Here is a 19,341-nt window from a genome sequence, read left to right as displayed (position 1 = left end):
TGTGATATGATATTCAAGGGAAATTCATACTTCATCAAACAGATGTTTACTGTTTTCCTCACAGTCTATCCAACATAATTTGTGGTTTTCTGCCTGTAGAAGTCAAAGGTGTAAGGGGGGAATGAGTGATACTTGCCAGATACCTTCCACAATTAGTTCCATAATTCTGTATACTGCTTTTGTGGTTTTGCAATGAAGGCAACACGAAAAAGCATTTTAATACAGTCATGCCTGAATACAGTTCTTGTTACGCATGGTATTATATATATGTGAACTATATAAATTGTCACTTTTTTCTGGGCTTAGAACTAATCTGATATACCGCTGGCTTACTCTCCTCCTACATTTGGGCTCTGTGCCATTTGAACATCTCCAACAAAACAAAAGTAGCAAGTTGAAATGTAATGTTCAGCTAGCATGTGCTTCTGATACTTTTTCATACTTCATTACTGTGTAGGCTTCACACTGCAAGGCGTGTATAGATTTCTCAGCTGGAGTACTACCAACACAAAGTTATGTCTCTGTGTTTTAATATCGGACTACTTCATTTATTATGGATTTATAAAATGGTGGGTGGTGGACTGTGCTTAAAATAACTTCTGCATAAACAAGCAGTATTATTTCCCTATCTCAGACAAGTATTGTTATTTCCAAGCTGCTTTTTTTTATTACAAAGCTGATAAGGCTTTTTTTTTTTTTTTTTTTTTTTTAATTAAAAAGTGTTGCATTTATTTGGAGAAGTCTTGAGATTTTTCAAGTATTTAGGAACTATTTCAAAGGAACTATTTCAAACATGCTGCTGAAAATGTACAAACGGGTCTTAGTGAGAAATATTATGGGGAAAGGAATTAGGGAGCACCAGAACTCGTATTTGTAAATATTATTGATGCACAATTATTATCACCACGTGCTTTAAAGTTGGCTTTAAAAGATTCCAAAAAAGAAGCCGAGAAAAGTACAAAGCTTTTTTAGGGGCCTAGGCATAAAATGGTTGTTTATGTTACAAGCCAGTACTGTGCTATATTAAATAAGCTTAACTTCTAGGAAATCTTCATAGTTACTCATAAAACATTGTTAAAAAAAAAAAAAACTAAACTCCAAGAGATAATCTATTCTCACCACATGCACATGATCAGTTCTTCGAGTTAAAACCATATTGATGGTCTTCATATTAATATATTTAAACTGTATAAACAGTCCAAATATTTAATTCTTTATATTCAAATGAGTAGTTCTCTTGTATCCAACTTCTTATCTTGAAAGCAAAGTGTTTCACAATAAACTTCATTTTTTAACCTGCATACAAACTTTTTGCCTTACTTGCATTTGGAGATTTGAGGAAATGCTTCAGTATTTAATATACTTCTCCTTGTCCAGTTCTAGTTATTCAGGATATGTTAAAGTCCACCTGTCTTTTCACCTGCTTTCACAAAATCAAAATGCTTTTACATTATTTACTTTAAGAAAAATAAATAAGTGTTGCACTTTGTTTTTTTCCCCCTAGCACAGCCACTGCAAATTCAGAAGGGGGGAACTTATAAAAACGATTTTACATTACAAGAGGTGTAATTCTTTAAATGGTACTGGGCAAGAAAGGAGGGAAACTTTGATAGTCTTTATGCAAATGTTGATAAAATTCTATCTTTTGCTAGATGAAACCTCCTTATGTACAGAACAGTATGGAATTAGGATTTCCTAAGGGAATAATTTTGTTCCTCTCACGCCTGACAGTTGTATGTTAGAATTCATTTTCAGTAGTAGATTTTTCATCTTGAGACTCTCAGTATCATGCTTCTGGCATTAGATTTCTGTATATTTTTTCTTTTTTTTTTTTTTTTTTGTATATAAAGCATGTGATACTAAAAACATTTTAAAACAGAAAGCTTAAATGCTTTGTCATTGTTTTGAATGGAAAATAGTAGTGCAGTTAAATAGTTTGAAAATTCTGTTTAAATAGATACAAAAGTAAGGTTGTATTTGACTTTTTTAAAATAAATACAGTGACAGTGTAATGTTTCTCTCTTGACCTTACTATTTGCATATATGGGGTGCAGAAGCATTAAACATTAAAATCTCAAATTTGGTATCAGTGGGCTTTGGATCAGTATATATGTTTATATGTTAGCAGTTGGCTAGTTTTCTCCTGCTAATAACTCATCACTGATTCTTTTTCATTTGTTATTTCAAGATTAATGCACATAACACCTCCGAGTCATAATTTTAAGAAGTGGGGGAAAAAACTAACAAACAACTCCGTGCTATTTTGTTGACTTCTTTCTCTCTTTAGCTTTATAAAATGAAGGGTGACAGGAGCTGTTTATATCATCTATAAATATTTTTAAGTTTGGATTACATCCTTCATCTTATTTAAAACGTGTTAAAAGTTTTCTCTGAAAAGGAATTAACCACAGACGATTGGAAAAGAAGGGTTGTTTATGTCATACAGACTTTTTATTTTAGGATGAACTATGTTAAAGGATGTTCTAGGCACTGCAAAGTGCAGGAGATGCTGGCTTGGTTGTTGGGCTCTCTACTTTTGGCATTTCTCTTAATAGGGGAGAATTAATTCTCTATTAAAAGCAATTTTTTAAATTAGCAAAACCAATTTAGTTATGTGTTTATGTTTTATACTGTAACACAGTACTAATACCTTCCCGAATTTTGTATAGAAGGTACACTAATTAGGTACTCTAATTCCGCATATTTTTTATTGTAGATAGAAATAGATCTCAAGTGGATGACTACTAGATGATTGTGACTATGGATAAATACAAAGGTGGTAAACATCGAACTAAAAAAGCTGCACTTCATACACCCGTCAGGGTTGGAGTTACAGCAGCCCGCCCGGCAGGCCCCGTCCCTCACAGGGCCCCGCCGGGCCGCCCGGGGGCGCTGTGCCCGCCTGCGGCCGCCCCGCTGGTGCCGGGGGCGGAGCCGTGATGGCGGCCGTCGAGGTGGCAGCGCCGGCGGTGGCCGGGAGGAGCCGCTGAGGCGAAGGGGGGGTGGGCGGCAGCGCTGCGCTGAGGGAGCCTCGGCCCCCGGGGGCAGCGGGCGGCCATCTCCCTTGCCGGCCGGCCAGGCGGCTGCGGGGCCGCGGCGCTGCTGAGGGAGGAGGCCGGGAGCGGTCCCGGCCATGGCGTCGTGGCTGGGCGGGCTGGGCTCGGGGCTGGGCCAGTCGCTGGGGCAGGTGGGCGGCAGCCTGTCCTCGCTCACCGGGCAGCTCTCCAGCTTCACCAAGGACATCCTGCTGGAGGGCGCCGAGGAAGTGGGCGGTAAGAGGGGGCGGGCGGGGACGGGGGGGGGGGGGCGCAGCCATCCTCCCCTCGGGGAGCCCCCCGGGCGGCCGGCGCGGTGCCTGGGCTCGCTTTGTTTGCGTTTTTGTTTTTAGAGGTTTGTTGTCTGAAGCCTCTGAGCGGCGTGGAGCGCCCAGCACCGATGACAGCACAGGGCGGTCATCGCCGTGTTTGTCTGCTTTATCGGAGCCGCCGTTTTTACGAGCTGCTGTAGCGTGGCTCCGTGACGCTGCCGAGCTGCGCTGCCACTGCCCTTATCTCGGGTCTGACGTGTCCCACGGGCGAAGGTCCAGGGCTTCCGAGGTGTTGTTACTCCTGTCTCGGCAGGGCAGGCAGGTTTTGTACAGCCAAGCAGGGGATCGTGGGCCTCGTACGGAGATTAGAGGCTAGCATGGCTGGTATTAAACAAACAATAAGTCAAAACAAAACAGCTGAGACATCAGAGGACAATGTTCAGTAAAGTCATAATAAACTTATTCTAGACTAAATAATTTTCTTTCTGTTTTTAGTAATGCTTTTCTAATAGGAGTATTTGAGTAAAACTTATGATTTTTATAGTAAAGCAATCATATAAAATGCTGATAAGTATCAGTAGGTTAAAATCACAACTATTTGCCATCCCAAAACTACAATTTATTGGAAAAAGCAATTGTTCGGAACTAAGTGTTAAGGATACCAACCACGGAGAGCTTGTGAATGCTCCCCTTAGAACGTGGATTTAAACAACTGTGCCTTGTCCGTAGCTCCACTGCTGTGAAACGTTGTGCAAGCATTGTGTAAATCTTGATAGCAGTGTGACACTAGTGGTCTGATACAAATGGGTGTTTTTATCTATGTGTAAAATGCTTAGAAGAGAGAGATTTATTCTAATCGAGAAGTTACCTTTTTCTTGCTTTTCTGAAGGATATGCTTTGAATTATTTTAAATTCCCAAATCCGTATTGATTTAGTTTGGAATCTTAACTTTACACTGATAAACCATGTAGTCATCTAGTGTCTTTGTTTTCAGGTTTTAAAATCTGAATTTTGATTCTGATACACAGATCTGTGCCTCAGTTGATGCAGGACAGAGTTGGCATTCAGTAGCTGCTTTCAGATGTGCTGGGAGACACTGCTAGGTGCTGCTGTGAACAGCTTCCATTTCTTAACAATTTTAGGGTAGAGTATGTTGTTATGGGGCAGCAGGCTTACTGACCTGGGGAGGTAAAAATCCAGTGGCATCTAAGTGTTCCACTCTCTAAAGACTTTCATACACCACGTGGCCTAAAGAACGCTTCTCAAGTAGTTCTTTTCCTTCCTTTTTATCCTAATTCTTAATGTTATCTCTTACGTTTGCTACTTTGCCAGCCAAACTAATGAAGGTGTTTGTGGATTGCAGACACTCCCATCTTCAATTAAACAGTTTTTATGGGTGTAACACAGCCTCTGCAGCACTTAAGCAGCATCAGTGTTAAGCATCACATAGGAAATTATAAAATACAGTATTTAGTTGCACAATTCTATTTATTTCAAGTTTTTACAAAAAATGTCAAGGTTTCATTATGGCCAATAAATTATGTTTCATTAATAAAAGGAAATGTTCTATTTTTACTACTCCTATGTCCTACTTAATTGGTAAACAGATTATTTGAAGAAAGTTGATCTTTAGAGGACAAGGATCCAGGGGGAGAATAACGTGTTGGGTTTTTTGTTTGTTTGTTTGTTTTGTGTGTGTGTGTTGGATAAATTGGTATGGTCAGATTGTTTTGCCTTTGTAAATGAAAGTGAGTTTTATAGGTTTTTCCCCTTCCATATGGAAGGGCAGGAAGGATTGGCGTTTTGTTGTGTGCTTTTTGTTGTTGTTGTTATGTTTTGTTTCTTTGTTTTCCTGACTAAATTTAGTTAGTCACTGTTGTGTGTACCTTATGGAGCTAATTCTTTTTTTGAACCTTCACATGAAATTATTGAGAAATAATCACGCACAACAGTCATGTCAGGAGCAAAGTCCTGAATGAAAAACTGATTCCGTGACACACAACAGTCAAGTAAAAACTTTTTCAATTCACTTATTTTAAAGCTTATTTCCATACTTTTGCCATTAGTTTTGTGATCCAACTTAAAGACTAAATGAGGGAGAAATAAATAAGGTTCAAAAAGATTCTGGTCTGAAAAATAATGTGGTCAGATAAAAGCAGCTATTGGTATTTACATAGGAATGAACATTAAAGCGGTCTAAAGAAAAAAATACTTATTAATAGCTGTGCTCTTAAGTAATGTCTGCTCAACACATTAAGAGTTGGTTAATGAAAATGAAAATTTTCCCTTTTCTTACAGATGCAGCAACAGAGCTACATGTGTCCAATTCCAGACTCAGAGAAATAGAAAGTATTAATGCAGCACTGAAGTCCGAAGTAAGAAATCTTGAAACATTACTGTAATTAAAAACAATAATTATTATTATTTTTTTTCTGGTAAAGATGAAATGTTGCATCAAAGTTGCTCAGCTTTGGGAAGAACTAGAAACAAGGGTAACAGTGGCATTAGAATGCATCTCTTTTCTTTGCTAACTGCCATCACAGTCAGGGGGACAAATATATTTATAGGAATATGCATGTGGTGTGAGCTTTCATCTTGTGCTCACTGGTGTATTCTGCAACTGTTCCTACTCATCGTGGGGCCTTGTACTGTAGCAGTAGACTCTGGCTGTGAAAAGCTTGCAAATGCAAAATTCTTGTAAGTTTTGGTAAATTTTAGTTGGTAAAGGGTTAATTGGTTTATTGTATTTCATATGGTGGTGGTTTTACCCTGCCGGGCAGCTAACTCCACCAACAACCCTCTCACTTCCACTCCTCAAAAGAAGAGGGGGAGAAAGTATGATGGAAAGAAAAAGGCTCACAGGTTGAGATAAGGATAATTTGATTAAAGGGAAAAGAAAGGGGGGTAAAACGAGCAAAGGCTGTATGGAAGCAAAGAGTGGGGAGAAAAGTGGGGAGATTATCCTCTACTTCCCATCAATGAGCAATGTTCAGCCATGTCCCAGGAAGCAGGGCCTCAATACGTGTAGCAGTTGTTCGGGAGGACAGATGTCTTCATAACGAGACCGCCCCCTCTTCTTCTCCTTTCCCATCTTTTATTGCTGAGTGTGACACCATATGGCATAGAATATCCCTTTGGTCAGTTTAGGTCAGCTGCCCTGGCGATGTCCCCTCTCTACCTCTTGCCTACCCCCAGCCTGCTGTCTCTGGGGGTTTGGAGAAAGTCTTGTTCTTGTGCTAGCCCTACTCAGCAAGAGGCAAAGTGTTGGTGCTATATCAGGGCTGTTGTAGCTGCAGGTGCAGAGCACAGCACTCTATGGGCCACCACAGGGGAAGGACACGTATATATATTCCCGCAGATCTCCATGATGCCTTGTCATGCTTGGCAGCGTGTCTTTTGTTGCAGGCACTAAAGATGGGTGAATGTGTTTCCCCCACCCTGATGCAGTTTTCTTTCTGTTGTCAGTGTAGTCATTTTGATATAGCTGCAGATGCTTGTGCTCTTCCAAGGCTGCTTGCAAATCCCATGTGCCCTTCAAAGGACTGTTGGCCTTATGACTCTTTGTAAACCAACCACCTCAGTGTATGTCATCTGCTCTCAAGAGCGTTGAAAAGCTAGATAGTATTTTGGGGAAGTAACAGTTTCCTGCTTCTGTTTTTAGACTCTTGTTATTTGCTGTTGACCAATGTCAGAATAATGGTCTGTATGGATCTTAGCTACCATTAATGCTCTATGGCTATTTTTAAGTTTCACATGTAATTCAGCCTTGAATTTTTCTTCTTGGCACTTATGACTACTGTAAACGGCCATGTCATACAAAAATGGAAAGTGGTCCATTTTTGGACCACAAAATCAAGTTCATGGGTGTGAACGTGATTTTAGGACCACACATGGAAGTTAGATTTACTGTGCGTTTTGAGTCAAATATGTGAAAAACCTATATATTTAAATAATTTTTTTTTATTTTTTTTTACAGTTCAGCAGGCTTCTGCTTTTCTAGTTCTGTAAGAACTATTCAGAATTTACTAACATCCATTTCTCATTTTTGCTAGAATGAGAGACTGAAAAAAATCTGCAGTGATTTAGAAGAAAAGCATGAAGCAGCAGAACTTCAAGTAAAGCAGTTAACTATAGAGTACCGAAATCAGCTGCAACAGAAAGAGGTATGATACAGAGTAACATGTGTAAGTATGTCCAATATGCATTATGTTGTTTTTTTCTGTTATAGTGTCTGTGGCCTTTCAGTTGAAGTGTCAGTTGTAAATGTACTGTTATAGATTGGTTGTTTATTAATATAGACACTGAGAGGCCAAGACATAAATTTCATTGAATCACGTAAAGTAAGCAGTGCTGCCAGGAGATAAGTGAGGAAAGAGAAAACTGGGAATATCATGTGTGTATCAGAATTTTTGTTTCTGTAATCACTGAGAAATGATACTTTTAACTGCTTTGTATTTCTAGGTCAATTGCCTTTTTTAAGGAAAACATTGGGAGCAAACTCCTTTGAAACAGTTACATTGTCTGTTAATATTGTAATTATTTATCTTAAAGTAACAATTAAAGGAAACAGCTACCTTTCATAATTTGAGAAAGTGCAACTTTGGTGTAAACACCAGTTTTATCACCTGCTGTATAACATGAGCTTTTGTAGCCTTTTAAATGAAGACAGTTGCCGCTATGCCTAGAATATTACACAAAATGAGTTTTATTTCTGCTTTATTTGTAAACACATAGGGGAACTAGAGGAAGCAGAATTTTGAGATGTGTAGAATTCTGCTCATAAAATATAACAGAGTAGTTATGGGAGTATTGCATGCAGCTAATTTTAGCTTAGTGTAAGTAAGTTTGCAATATAGTGAAAGGTTGAGCATAAAATAAATCAAATATAATGTAAATAATATTTATAATGCCAAGTTTAATTTCCATATTTGAACAAACTCTTTAAACGTATATTTTATTATTGTTTTTTTTTGGACAGCCTATTACCTTGAATCTTGATATAGTACATAGGTATCTAGACTGCTGAAAAACCTCTATGGAAGTAGGTGTTGAAATACTTAACTAAAAAGTATTAACACTTTTAATATGTACCTTGTGTGAGATGCTTTGTAACATATCAGCTAAGACTGCTTTTCTCCATTAGGAGAGTGTTGAAGGGTTTTTCTTCCTTTATTTTTTTAGTGGAAGAGACCAGTAATTTATGCTGGGAGGGCGATGTTTGGTTGGTTAATATTTCATAAGAGTATATTTTATTTCATTATTAGTATATACTAATATACTATAAATACTACTATAGTATATATATTATAGTATATACTATATTATATATAGTGTGTATATATATATACACACTATATATAATATAGTATATACTATAATATATATACTATAGTATATACTATAATATATATACTATAGTATAGTAATATATATATATTATAGTATAGACTATATATATAGTCTATACTATAATATATATATTAGTATATATTATTTCATTAGAGTATATTTTGATATTCTTACTGAAACAATGCATTATATTCTATATGTTCAGGTGGAAATCAGCCATCTGAAGGCTAGACAGAATGCACTGCAGGAACAATTGCAGAAAGTACAGACGGCTGCTCAGTCATCACAGTCAGCTGCTGGTTTGCAACCAGCTACTACGTCAGCTTCCTTTGTTCCAGTGGTTAGGCATTCCTCAGGTTTTGAAGGAGATGACATGGATTTTGGAGATCTAATCTGGTCTCAGCAGGAAATAAACAGATTGTCCAATCAAGTTTCTAGGCTTGAATCTGAGGTGGACCACTGGAAGCAGATTGCACAGGTGAGTCTTCCCTCTGTCTTCCCCTCCAAATTAGTATTTTCATTGCATTTGGTGTTTCTGGTGTCTTTATAACTTCATGCTGTAAAATTTATAGAAGCAACATGATTTGATGGAAGAGCTGAAACCTAATGATCTTAGTCATTTTTTAATTTTTTTTTTGCCATTACATGACTAGGGACACATTCCGTAAATGTTTTCCCAATGCCTTTTTGTGATGCTTTCAAGTGTGATTTGTCAAGTAAGGAAAAGCTTGTCATAAACGTTCACATAAAATATTAATACTACTTCAGGGTTTCATTTTTATGGAGCCTTTCAAAGAAACACTTTTCTTCTAACTATCTGTGATATCGACTGCTTATTGACAACATGATGCTATCAAAAGTACTAGATAGTATCACAATTCTTGATATGTCAGTTATACTTTATGGTCTGTGGATGCAAGAAAGGCTTTCAGGCTGTTGTGTGAGTCATCATTTCTCAACTGTAGCCTGATTTCAGAGATAGTACTTGCTCTACATGGAAATACAGGAGTAAAATTAAGCAATCCTGTTGCTTTGTGTAACTAGGTGCAATAGTGTCATGTCCCTACTTCTCCTCCACCAATAATTTTACATTTGCATCTAATAAAAAGAAAAATCAATAGAAAATTATTATTTTTAAAAAATACACTTTTCTAGGTGTGTTTTCAGCATAGATTTGAACTTTATTTCACGTTAGAAGCTTCGTATTTACTTCATGTTACCTTTGTTGTTTTCTACCTTTGATTACCAAAAGAGGATGTGCTTACTTGAAAAACGAGTATTAATCGTGATCACATGGAGGTGTAATTTTTCTTTTCTCAGTCTTCCAAAGTGCAAGGGACGAATGTTGCTGAACAAAGTGAAATATGCAAGCTGCAAAATACCATTAAGGTAAGATGACACCTTTGACAACCTAGTCCTAGCTTATGCTGTATTATTGATGGTTTTGTATTGATGGTTTTGCACATGCACAAGTTAAAAATGTTTATAACACTAGCAGTTACATCTTCTCTGTTTAAAAATGCATGTGGACATGTATTTGTACTACTGGTTGAAATGTTGCTGTGCTAAATTTCAAAACATGGCCAAGTATTCTGAGAAAGTGAGGGTGTTTATATAATTTCATGTATATAGTATCTAAGATTAAAAGAAAGCCATTAGCATTTATGAGGGCAAATCGCTTTTACAAGATATTGATTACTTGAGACTGAATTTTAGATACACCAAGTAGTTTTTCCTCCCTTTTCATAAACACCTGGCTCTTCTTTCATTGAAGATGCAAAAAACAAATCTTCAAGTCTTCCATGAAGGTTATTAGAAATGTCCTGCTGTATCCACTTCTTATACTGTAATCTTTATGCTATCCTTTTTTAATATTTGCCATTGTGTAGTTGTCTAGTGCATACTGTTTGCAAAAATATATTTTTAAACAAATGACTTTTTAAATGTTTAGAAAAAAACTTGGCCTTTTCTATGAGAAATCTCTTAATAAATCTTTTGATTTTACTAGGGAAAACTTCTGTTTCTTTTGTACTGTTTCTTTCCAGAGCTTCTGTACTGTATTTTACCATTCTGTTTCTCTAACAATATTTTTAGGAGCTTAAACAGAATTTAAGTCAAGAAATAGATGAACATCAACATGAACTTTCAGTATTGCAGGATGCACACAGACAAAAGCTAATAGAGATAACTCGTCGACATCGAGAAGAGCTGAGTGAATATGAAGAGCGAATTGAAGAACTTGAGAATCAGTTACAGCAAGGTCTTTGTTACCACATGCTTGCTTTTTGAGATTACTTTCTGGTTTAATATGCAGTGAATTTTGGTTAAAGTATCAAATATGTATGTAGTAGCAGTGTAGTAAATATTAAGTTGATTATGTTTAGAAATTTGCATTTCAACTTCAGTTCAGTCTTATACTTAAGGTGACACATGTCCTGGTATCTTTAATTCAATGTGGTTGGGTTGAATGCCTGAATTTTTTGGAGAAGTACCATCTGACAGTTGGGTTACTCGATGAAAAGCTTGAAGGTTGCCATAAGGACCACATGTATGTCTGTGGCGTGATTAGACTGTAGAAGTTGTTCTTACAAAGAGCCTTTGTTATATCTTGAAGGTACTTCATATTCCCCAAAAAGTTAGGTCAGTTGGGGGTCTCTTCTGTATTAATTTTAGAAAACTGACAGATTCAATGTCTTAATAAGTTAGTGTCTTTAATCTTACCTGCGCTTTCTGGTTAGGTATATGTTAATTAAATCTTGAACTATGTGTCTTGCAACACCTTTTAAAACCATTTTGAACAAAGGAGTTTGTAAGTACTTGAAGAGCTGTTTATCAGATCATTCACATACATGATAACTGCTTCAAATGTTAGTTCTATTTATGTTAGTTGTCTGTTGATGATGATCATGTCTTTGTTTGGTACTATAGGAGTGTAATTAACTTTGCTTAAAAGTTGCTAGTGGGTTAGTATTGCAAACCTGATCTCTCTTGCTTTTTAGATGGTGTAAGCACTGATGCTGTGGATGGCTCTAAAACTGGTGAACAGAAAAAGAGTGCTCAGAATCTAGAAGGAGGAAAAGTAGAAGACTTGCAAATTGTAAAAGACCTAGAGGATGAAATAAGAAGATTAAATCAGAAATTATCTTCCGCCAAAGAAGAAAACAAAATTCTTTTGAAAGATCAAGAATTGTTAAAGGTAGAAAAAATACAAATAACCCAGGAATATGAAAGTCTAAAATCTGACTATACTGTACTTCAAAGTTCTGTCACAGAGCAAGATGCTCTCTTGAAAGAACAGGAGAAGAAGTTCCAATCCAAGACAACGCTACCAGAAGATGTCGTCAGACTACAGCAAGCACTGTTAGGTACAAAGATGATGTGGGTTTATTTTGTTGTTTGTGTTTTTAATATATCTTCACATATTTCCAACTTTAATGCTCAGAATTTGTTTCAAGGATTTGGAATTGAGTAAGTGAATATGTACCTTTAAAAGCTGCTGCTTTAAATAAAGGTTGTCCACTGAGATAAGGGCAAGCAGAAAAGAGAGCCTAATTAGGATTAGCATGATTCACGTGGGGGTTTCTGTTTCCAGTAGTAATCATGTATGGCAGCTGATAGTCTAATGTTACTGGTCTTTAAAGAAATACTGTAGGTTATCTGTTTTAGAGTCATGTCTTCATGTAGAAAATCTTTGGTACCACAGTGTAGCACTTAGGCAATACTTTAAGTTGGCATAAGTGGATTCAGTTGTGTAAGTAATGCCCTGCTTCACTTTGTTGATTGATGCTGCATTTGAATCTTTTACAGCACTGTTTCTTAAAAAAAAAAAAAATACAATCTTGTCACAAAATGCTGTGAAACTATTCTCTTTTGAGCAGTAGAGTTCTGCTGGGACAAGGTAGGAGGATGTTTTGGGTTGTGTTGTTATTGTTTAGAAAGTAGTAAAACTATATTATTTCTGTCTTCCTTTATAGAAGCAGAAAAGGAAATAGCAAGACTTTCAAGTTTCAATCAGGTAAAGTAATTTCTAAATTAAGAAGCCAAAACGGTTCATAACAGTAGTAACTGATAGAAAACATGTTCTTGGCAGTATATGTTTTTGGAGCATTCACACTTATTTATAATCTTGTAATGGAGGCAATGGTTTTAAATTAATTTTATAATTGCATGTGGAAATCAGAAGTAATAGAAACTCCACAGCATATTCTGTTGAAGAAAACTAGTAAAGTTGCACCTATCACATTCTTATGTAGGCTGCTGTATCATATTTTTCAAGTATTAATTGTAAGTTAACTTCCCTTTGAATTATTAGATGGATAATATTTTAGTGTAAAACTGTGTTCATATCATAGAGGTATTTATTCATCCATGGTCCTTCACTGATAAATATTTATTAGTAAAGACTAGTTAGAGGTTGTGTTTTTTTAAATGCTCTGGATCTTTACCTGGAGTATTCCACTATTTAAACACTCCTTCTATTTTTATAGGCCGACAGTTTCACTCATATGGGGAAAGATATGCAGGCATTTACACCAGATCTACAGGTTCTTAAAGAAGAAAACATCAAACTTAAAAAAGAAAAGGTATGTATCCTAGATTTTCTGGACAGTGTTGTTTAGCTATTTCATGCTGTATAGAAAAAATATTAAAATATTCAAACACCTTTCTGGCATGTAGTACTGTTTTACTTTTCATTTAAATGTTGTTAATATTAAATTGATTGTTGTAGTTGGATGAACACACCAGTCAAGCGTAACATCTTAGTGTACAGCTATTTTAAGTTTCTCCACTTTTAATATTGCATAACTTTTTTATTGCACAGAAACATGAGTAAACTTTTGAGGAATTATCAAATGCGCTCAGTGTGGATACCAGTTATCCGGTACCTGGGATATTACTTGTGGAGACCTAGAGATCCTAACATAAAAATGCATGCTTTGTTTTTACTGTTGAGGAAAAAAAAAGAAACCATTTTGAATCTAAACAGTTTACAAATTTTGTCAAGACAAAGGCTAATACTTAATACTTTTCATTTGACCTAAGGAGGGACTTGAGAAGGAACTGCTACATGCACAACATGAAAATAAGAATATTCTTTCTACATATTCTGAGGATCAGAATTCAGAGATAAATCAGTTAAGGCAAGATTTGGAAAGGAAAGAACATGAATTAAATGAAAGTATTGCTGAAAGAGAAACATTAGTAGCAGAATTGGAAGAACTAGACAAGCAGAATCAAGAAGCTACTCAGGTAATAAACATTAAAATTACCTACTGAATTTGGAAAATAGATACTTTTGCGTGTGTTTGTTTTTTAAGCTGATCTTCACACATAGATAAATGAACCTCTGGCAAAAAAAAAGTCAGGATCAGTGTTTCACCGTTTCTACCATATTGATGTGAAGTTCTGAAGTGCAAGAAACCCACTTGTTATGGACAAATCTGGCATATCCAGAATGGGTATTAGTTTCCGGAGTCTGGTTAAATACCACTTAATTTTTCTTTGCATGTGCAGAAAAGGCCACAGATTACATGTAAACAGAATGAAAAACCTTTTTGTGACTGTTCTGATATATTTGACCTTTAAATATATAGTAGCAAAACATGTTTTTCCAGTATCAGTTTACTTTATAGAATTGAACACATAAAATATTTTTCTATGAGATAAATCCCAGCAAGTATGTTAATACATAGTTAAGTGAGAAATTGAAAATTGGCTATACAGATATATACTCAGTTGTGGTTTTTTGTTTGTTTTGTTTTGTTTCTCACTTAAAACCTTCCTGTTTTTATGTAATGGGTGTTTACTGAATACCAGTTTTAACTTCTGTGAAAAGTTCTGTCTCTTAGTTCTCTTTGAGTTCCTTGGTTTAGGTAGTTAGGGTTCTTGTGGGGGGAGATGGTGTTTTTGTTTTCAGCAAAAGGCAATCTATTTCTTCTATATTTGTTTTTAATTTATTTAGTATTGACTACTTGATACTACTTGCCAACTTAGTGTTTTGTTTTGTTTTGTTTTTTAAGTAGGAAACATTGTTTCCAGGCAAATTTTTATTGCTCAGTTGATAAAAACAAAATACATAAGTCTACTGGTTCTCCTTTCCTAATAAATTCTTGTTTGTGTTCATTTCAGCGTGTGATTACACTGAAAGAGCAGCTGTCAAAACAAAACACACAAGCTGATAGTATCACCAAACAGCTGCAAATTGACATAGATTTTGAAAGAAAGAAAGTAGCAAAACTGGAAATGGAGAAGATGGAAACTATTAAGGAGTTAGATAGTCAGAAAGAAAAACTAAGCCAATGTTCATATGCACTTAATGATTTGCATATAAGTAAACAGCAGCTTCAAAATACTATTAAAGATCTTCAGGAACAATTAAAGAAGTCCCAGGACTGTAACTTACATAACAAAAAAGAAATTAAAGAATTGCAGCAGAGACTAAAAGAAAGAGAGGAGGAGCTTTCTGTATCCTTGAGCAAGTTAACAGAAAAAAGTAACCAGGAAGCTAACTACAGTTGTCAAGATCTGATTCTGAAAGAAAGAGAAGTAGAAATTGCAAAACTACAGAATAGCATTTTAGAAAATAAACAAATAAATGAAGACTTGGAGAAATCTCTATCTGATCTCAAAATAGAAAATGGAAAGCTATTAACAGCCTTTGAAGAAATAAAACAGCAATTAAATGATGCCATTTCTGAGAAGAATAAAGTTTACTTAGAAAAAGACACCGTTGTGGAGGCCTTGAAAATGGAAAAAAAACATTTGGAAACTGAATTAAACCAGACTGAAAAGCGTCTTTTTGAGCAAGCACAGAAGTATGAGCAAACTATTCAGGAATTATCGAATGCACGTAGTATGGACACCACTGCATTGCAGCTTGAACACGAACGCCTAGTTAAACTGAATCAAGAGAAAGACTTTAAGATTGCAGAATTCAAAAGGAACATGGAGCAGATGGAAAGTGACCATCAAGAAACGAAAGAGATGTTGACTACTAGCTTAGGAGGGCAAAAGCAGTTGACAGAACTCATAAAAGAAAAAGAGGAATTTATTGAAAAATTTAAAAATCAAGCCTTGCAGGTAAGGCAGGAACTTGAGGAATATAAGAAAGCTTCAAAAAAGCAGGATGTCTTAAAACAAAATTTAGAAGAAAAAGACAAAAGTCTTGCCATCATGAAGGAGGAAAATAATCATTTGAAAGAAGAAATTGAACGCCTTAAGGATCAACAAAGTAGATCTACACCTATGGTTGAGCCTAAAACTCTAGATATTATTATTGAACTTGAAAGTGAGGTAACGCAGTTAAAAGTGATAAAGAATAATCTTGAAGAAGAAATAGAAGTTCTTAAAAAAACAATAGAAGATCAGAATCAGAAAACAGTGCAACTTCAGCAGTCTTTGCAAGAGCAAAGAAAGCAAATAGATGAGTCTAAAGTTCAGTGTGAACAAATGAATGTCACACATGAAAGACTTTCTTTAGCGAAGGATGAGGAAATTAAAAATTTACAGAAGACAATTGAGCAAATTAAGACTCAGTTGCACAAAGAGAGACAGGTTATTCAGACTGATTCCTCTGATCTTTTTCAGGTAACGAAAGTTCAGACACTTAATGGAGAAAATGGAAATGAAAAACATGACTTATCTAAAGCTGAAATTGAAAGACTAGTAAAAGGTATCAAAGAAAGGGAGATGGAGATTAAGCTTCTAAATGAAAAGAATGTTTCTCTGAGTCAACAAATTGATCAGTTGTCTAAAGATGAAGTCGGCAAACTTACTCGGATCATCCAAGAGAAAGACTTAGAAATACAGGCCCTCAATGCTAGAGTTTCCTCAGCTTCCTATCGGCAGGATGTTCTTTGCCTTCAGCAGCAGCTGCAAGCTTATGTCATGGAAAGAGAGCAAGTATTAGCAGTTCTAAGTGAAAAGACAAGAGAGAACAGTCAGTTAAAAACAGAGTATCATAAGATCATGGATATGGTGGCTGCTAAAGAAGCGGCTTTGGTAAGGTTGCAAGAAGAGAATCAAAAGTTATCTAATAGATTTGAAAATAGCAGCCAAGACATGTTTAGAGAAACTATTCAGAATTTATCCCGTATCATTCGAGAAAAAGATATTGAAATAGATGCTCTAAGTCAAAAATGCCAAACCTTATTGACTGTCTTGCAGACGTCCAGTACAGGTACTGACAGTGGTCCAGGAGGTGTTAACAGTAACCAGTTTGAGGAACTTCTACAAGAACGTGACAAACTAAAACAGCAAGTAAAGAAGATGGAAGAATGGAAGCAACAGGTAATAACCACGGTTCAGAACATGCAACATGAGTCAGCTCACCTACAAGAAGAGCTACACAAACTTCAAGCACAGATTTCAGTTGAAAGCGATAGTAATTCAAAATTGCAGGTAGATTATAATGGATTGATTCAGAGTTACGAACAGAATGAGAAAAAGCTGAAAAGTTTTAGTCAGGAATTAGCGCAAGTTCAACACACCATAGGACAGCTTCATAACACTAAGGATCTTCTCCTGGGTAAACTTGATTTGGTAACACCATCTGTAGCAATGGCTTCCATCATTTCGCAGCCTCCGGTCATTCAAAGCAGTGCTCCTGAAGTGCTCAGTGATGAAACTAAACTCCTTCAAAAGGAATTGGAACAGCTGAAAAAAAAGTTGCAAGAAAAAGATTCAACTATTAGGACTCTTCAGGAAAACAATCAACGATTATCGGATTCTGTGGCTACAGCATCAGAGGCTGAACGAAAGAGTCAAGAGGGGACTGATTCAGAGATGAGGCAGATCAAAGAAAAGCATGATGTCTTACAGAAATCACTTAGAGAAAAAGACATACTGATTAAATCTAAAAGCGATCAGTTACTTTCTGTGAGTGAAAATCTTAGTAACAAAGAAAATGAAAATGAACTTTTAAAGCAAGCGGTGACTAACCTTAAAGAAAGAAATCTAATTTTAGAAATGGATATTCGAAAACTGAAAGAAGAAAATGAAAAAATAGTTGCAAGTTGTAGGGAAAAGGAAACAGAATTCCGAGCACTTCAGGAGACTAATATGCAATTTTCAATGATGCTGAAGGAGAAAGAGTTTGAGTCCCACTCAATGAAGGAAAAAGCTCTCACTTTTGAGAAGTTGTTGAAAGAAAAAGAACAGGTATGTGTGTTCACATTCGTTATCTTGAAATTAGTCACTTGGTAGTGCGTTTTCATGTATATATAGACATGAAGTATTTGCCTTAAATCTGTTTGTGGCTTCTTACTGCTTTGCATTGCAACAAAAATCCTTCCCCACAAAGTTAAGAAATGAAAAATCAGCAGGTGAGTGGCTTGCAGTTGTATCTGTTAATTTTGTGTTCATAACCCATGTTCTTCATTCATTTGAAAAATTCTCATTTACTGAACAGCTGCTCAATATTTTGGCTTTTGCCTGTTCTTCATTAAGTGTACTACGTTGTTTTTACTGTATGTTGCTCAAACTTGCAGAGGTGGCAAAGACTAATTTCTCAATGTGTTTTCTTCAAGTGTCATTCCGATTTGGTTGCTTCACAGCATCACTATGAGATGAATGGGTTCACACGTCATTTTATGGCTGCAGAAGCTTTGGTGAAAAAAAAAAAAAGATAAAAACATTGGACAAACTAAATTAATGTTGTCTCTTCCAAATTTAATATATGGAAAAGTAGGTACTTTTTTTTTTGAAGTGTGTTCACAGAAAAGTTGCAGTGGCTTATGAATTACTGTGTAGGTAATGTGAGTAAGAATCTTTTTTAAAGGAGCCAAAGAATTACGTGGCATTGTTGATACTCGGGTCAACAGCATGTTGTAAGAACTGCTACTGCTGGCATTAAGGAAGCAATATGTGAATCACCATCCTTTTTGAAACACAGGAGTTAAGTACAATGCAACAGAAAACATTTATCAAAACTACAGGAAAAGAACAGAACTCCAGGATATCGATATTTTTTATTTGCTTTGTAGTCTCTGAAACTTAATCTGTCCTAGTGGGCAGTCTTTTCTGGTAATTACTTCCAAATATGTCATCTTTCTTCCACTGTACTTTTTCTTTTCAGGTCCCCATTCTTTTCATCCTGGTGGCTTCGGTTTCCATTATTCAGTCTTTTCTCAGAAATGTTCCCCTGTCATGTTTTTCTTCTCCTTGCTGCATTTAACATCCTTTTTTATTTTCCAAAATTCTGAGCATTGCTGGTTATCAGAGAGTGATGTTTATGCAAACCATTACAATATAACCTGGCATTCATTTTATCTCCACTATATCATAGAAAATTTCACATCTCTTAAAAGCATTTTCAAACTACCAAATAAATGTGCAGTGTAATATATCCAGGAATTTATCATCTGTAAGTCCCAACTTTGATATATGCGAAAAAATAGGATTTTTTTTTTTTTTTTTAAGTAGTAAGATAAATGTTTAGCTCTGTTTGTTCCTAGTGGTTGTTTCCCCATCCTATTCTGAATAAATACTATGGAATTAAAAATAGAATCTTTAAGGTATCAAATTACAGTTACATTATTTAAAAAAAAAAAAAAAAAGCTTTGAATTATCATTGGGACTAATGATAATCAGTTGTGCCAATAAGGAATATACACCTTCTTACCTTTTTTTTATTTTATTTTTTTTTAATTATTCTAACTCCAGTAGCTGCTGCTCCTGGAAGCCTG

At 35.8% G+C, this 19,341-nt stretch overlaps 1 protein-coding gene across 4 annotated transcripts in view; it reads left to right on the top strand.

The window, feature by feature from the left end:
- The first annotated feature begins 2,968 nt into the window (after positions 1–2,968).
- The window catches only part of TRIP11 (thyroid hormone receptor interactor 11), a 31,761-nt gene continuing 15,388 nt past the window's right edge, over positions 2,969–19,341 (top strand). For 3 of the 4 annotated variants that reach the window (XR_014618517.1, XR_014618518.1, XM_084288128.1), the window contains exons 1-11: positions 2,969–3,272; positions 5,606–5,682; positions 7,360–7,470; positions 8,862–9,134; positions 9,977–10,045; positions 10,751–10,916; positions 11,656–12,021; positions 12,631–12,671; positions 13,144–13,239; positions 13,700–13,906; positions 14,786–17,815. Coding sequence is in view for 2 of the 4 variants with exons in the window: in XM_084288128.1 (XP_084144254.1) it covers positions 3,134–3,272; positions 5,606–5,682; positions 7,360–7,470; positions 8,862–9,134; positions 9,977–10,045; positions 10,751–10,916; positions 11,656–12,021; positions 12,631–12,671; positions 13,144–13,239; positions 13,700–13,906; positions 14,786–17,815 (4,575 nt within the window). In the remaining 2 variants the exon portion in view is untranslated. The remainder of the gene's footprint in view (positions 3,273–5,605; positions 5,683–7,359; positions 7,471–8,861; positions 9,135–9,976; positions 10,046–10,750; positions 10,917–11,655; positions 12,022–12,630; positions 12,672–13,143; positions 13,240–13,699; positions 13,907–14,785; positions 17,816–19,341) is intronic. The other variant, XM_084288129.1, reaches the window with a different exon arrangement.

Source organism: Netta rufina (assembly GCF_964035555.1).
Source record: "Netta rufina genome assembly, chromosome: 5".
NCBI lineage: Eukaryota > Metazoa > Chordata > Aves > Anseriformes > Anatidae > Netta > Netta rufina.
This window is presented reverse-complemented; position numbering and strand designations above follow the sequence as displayed.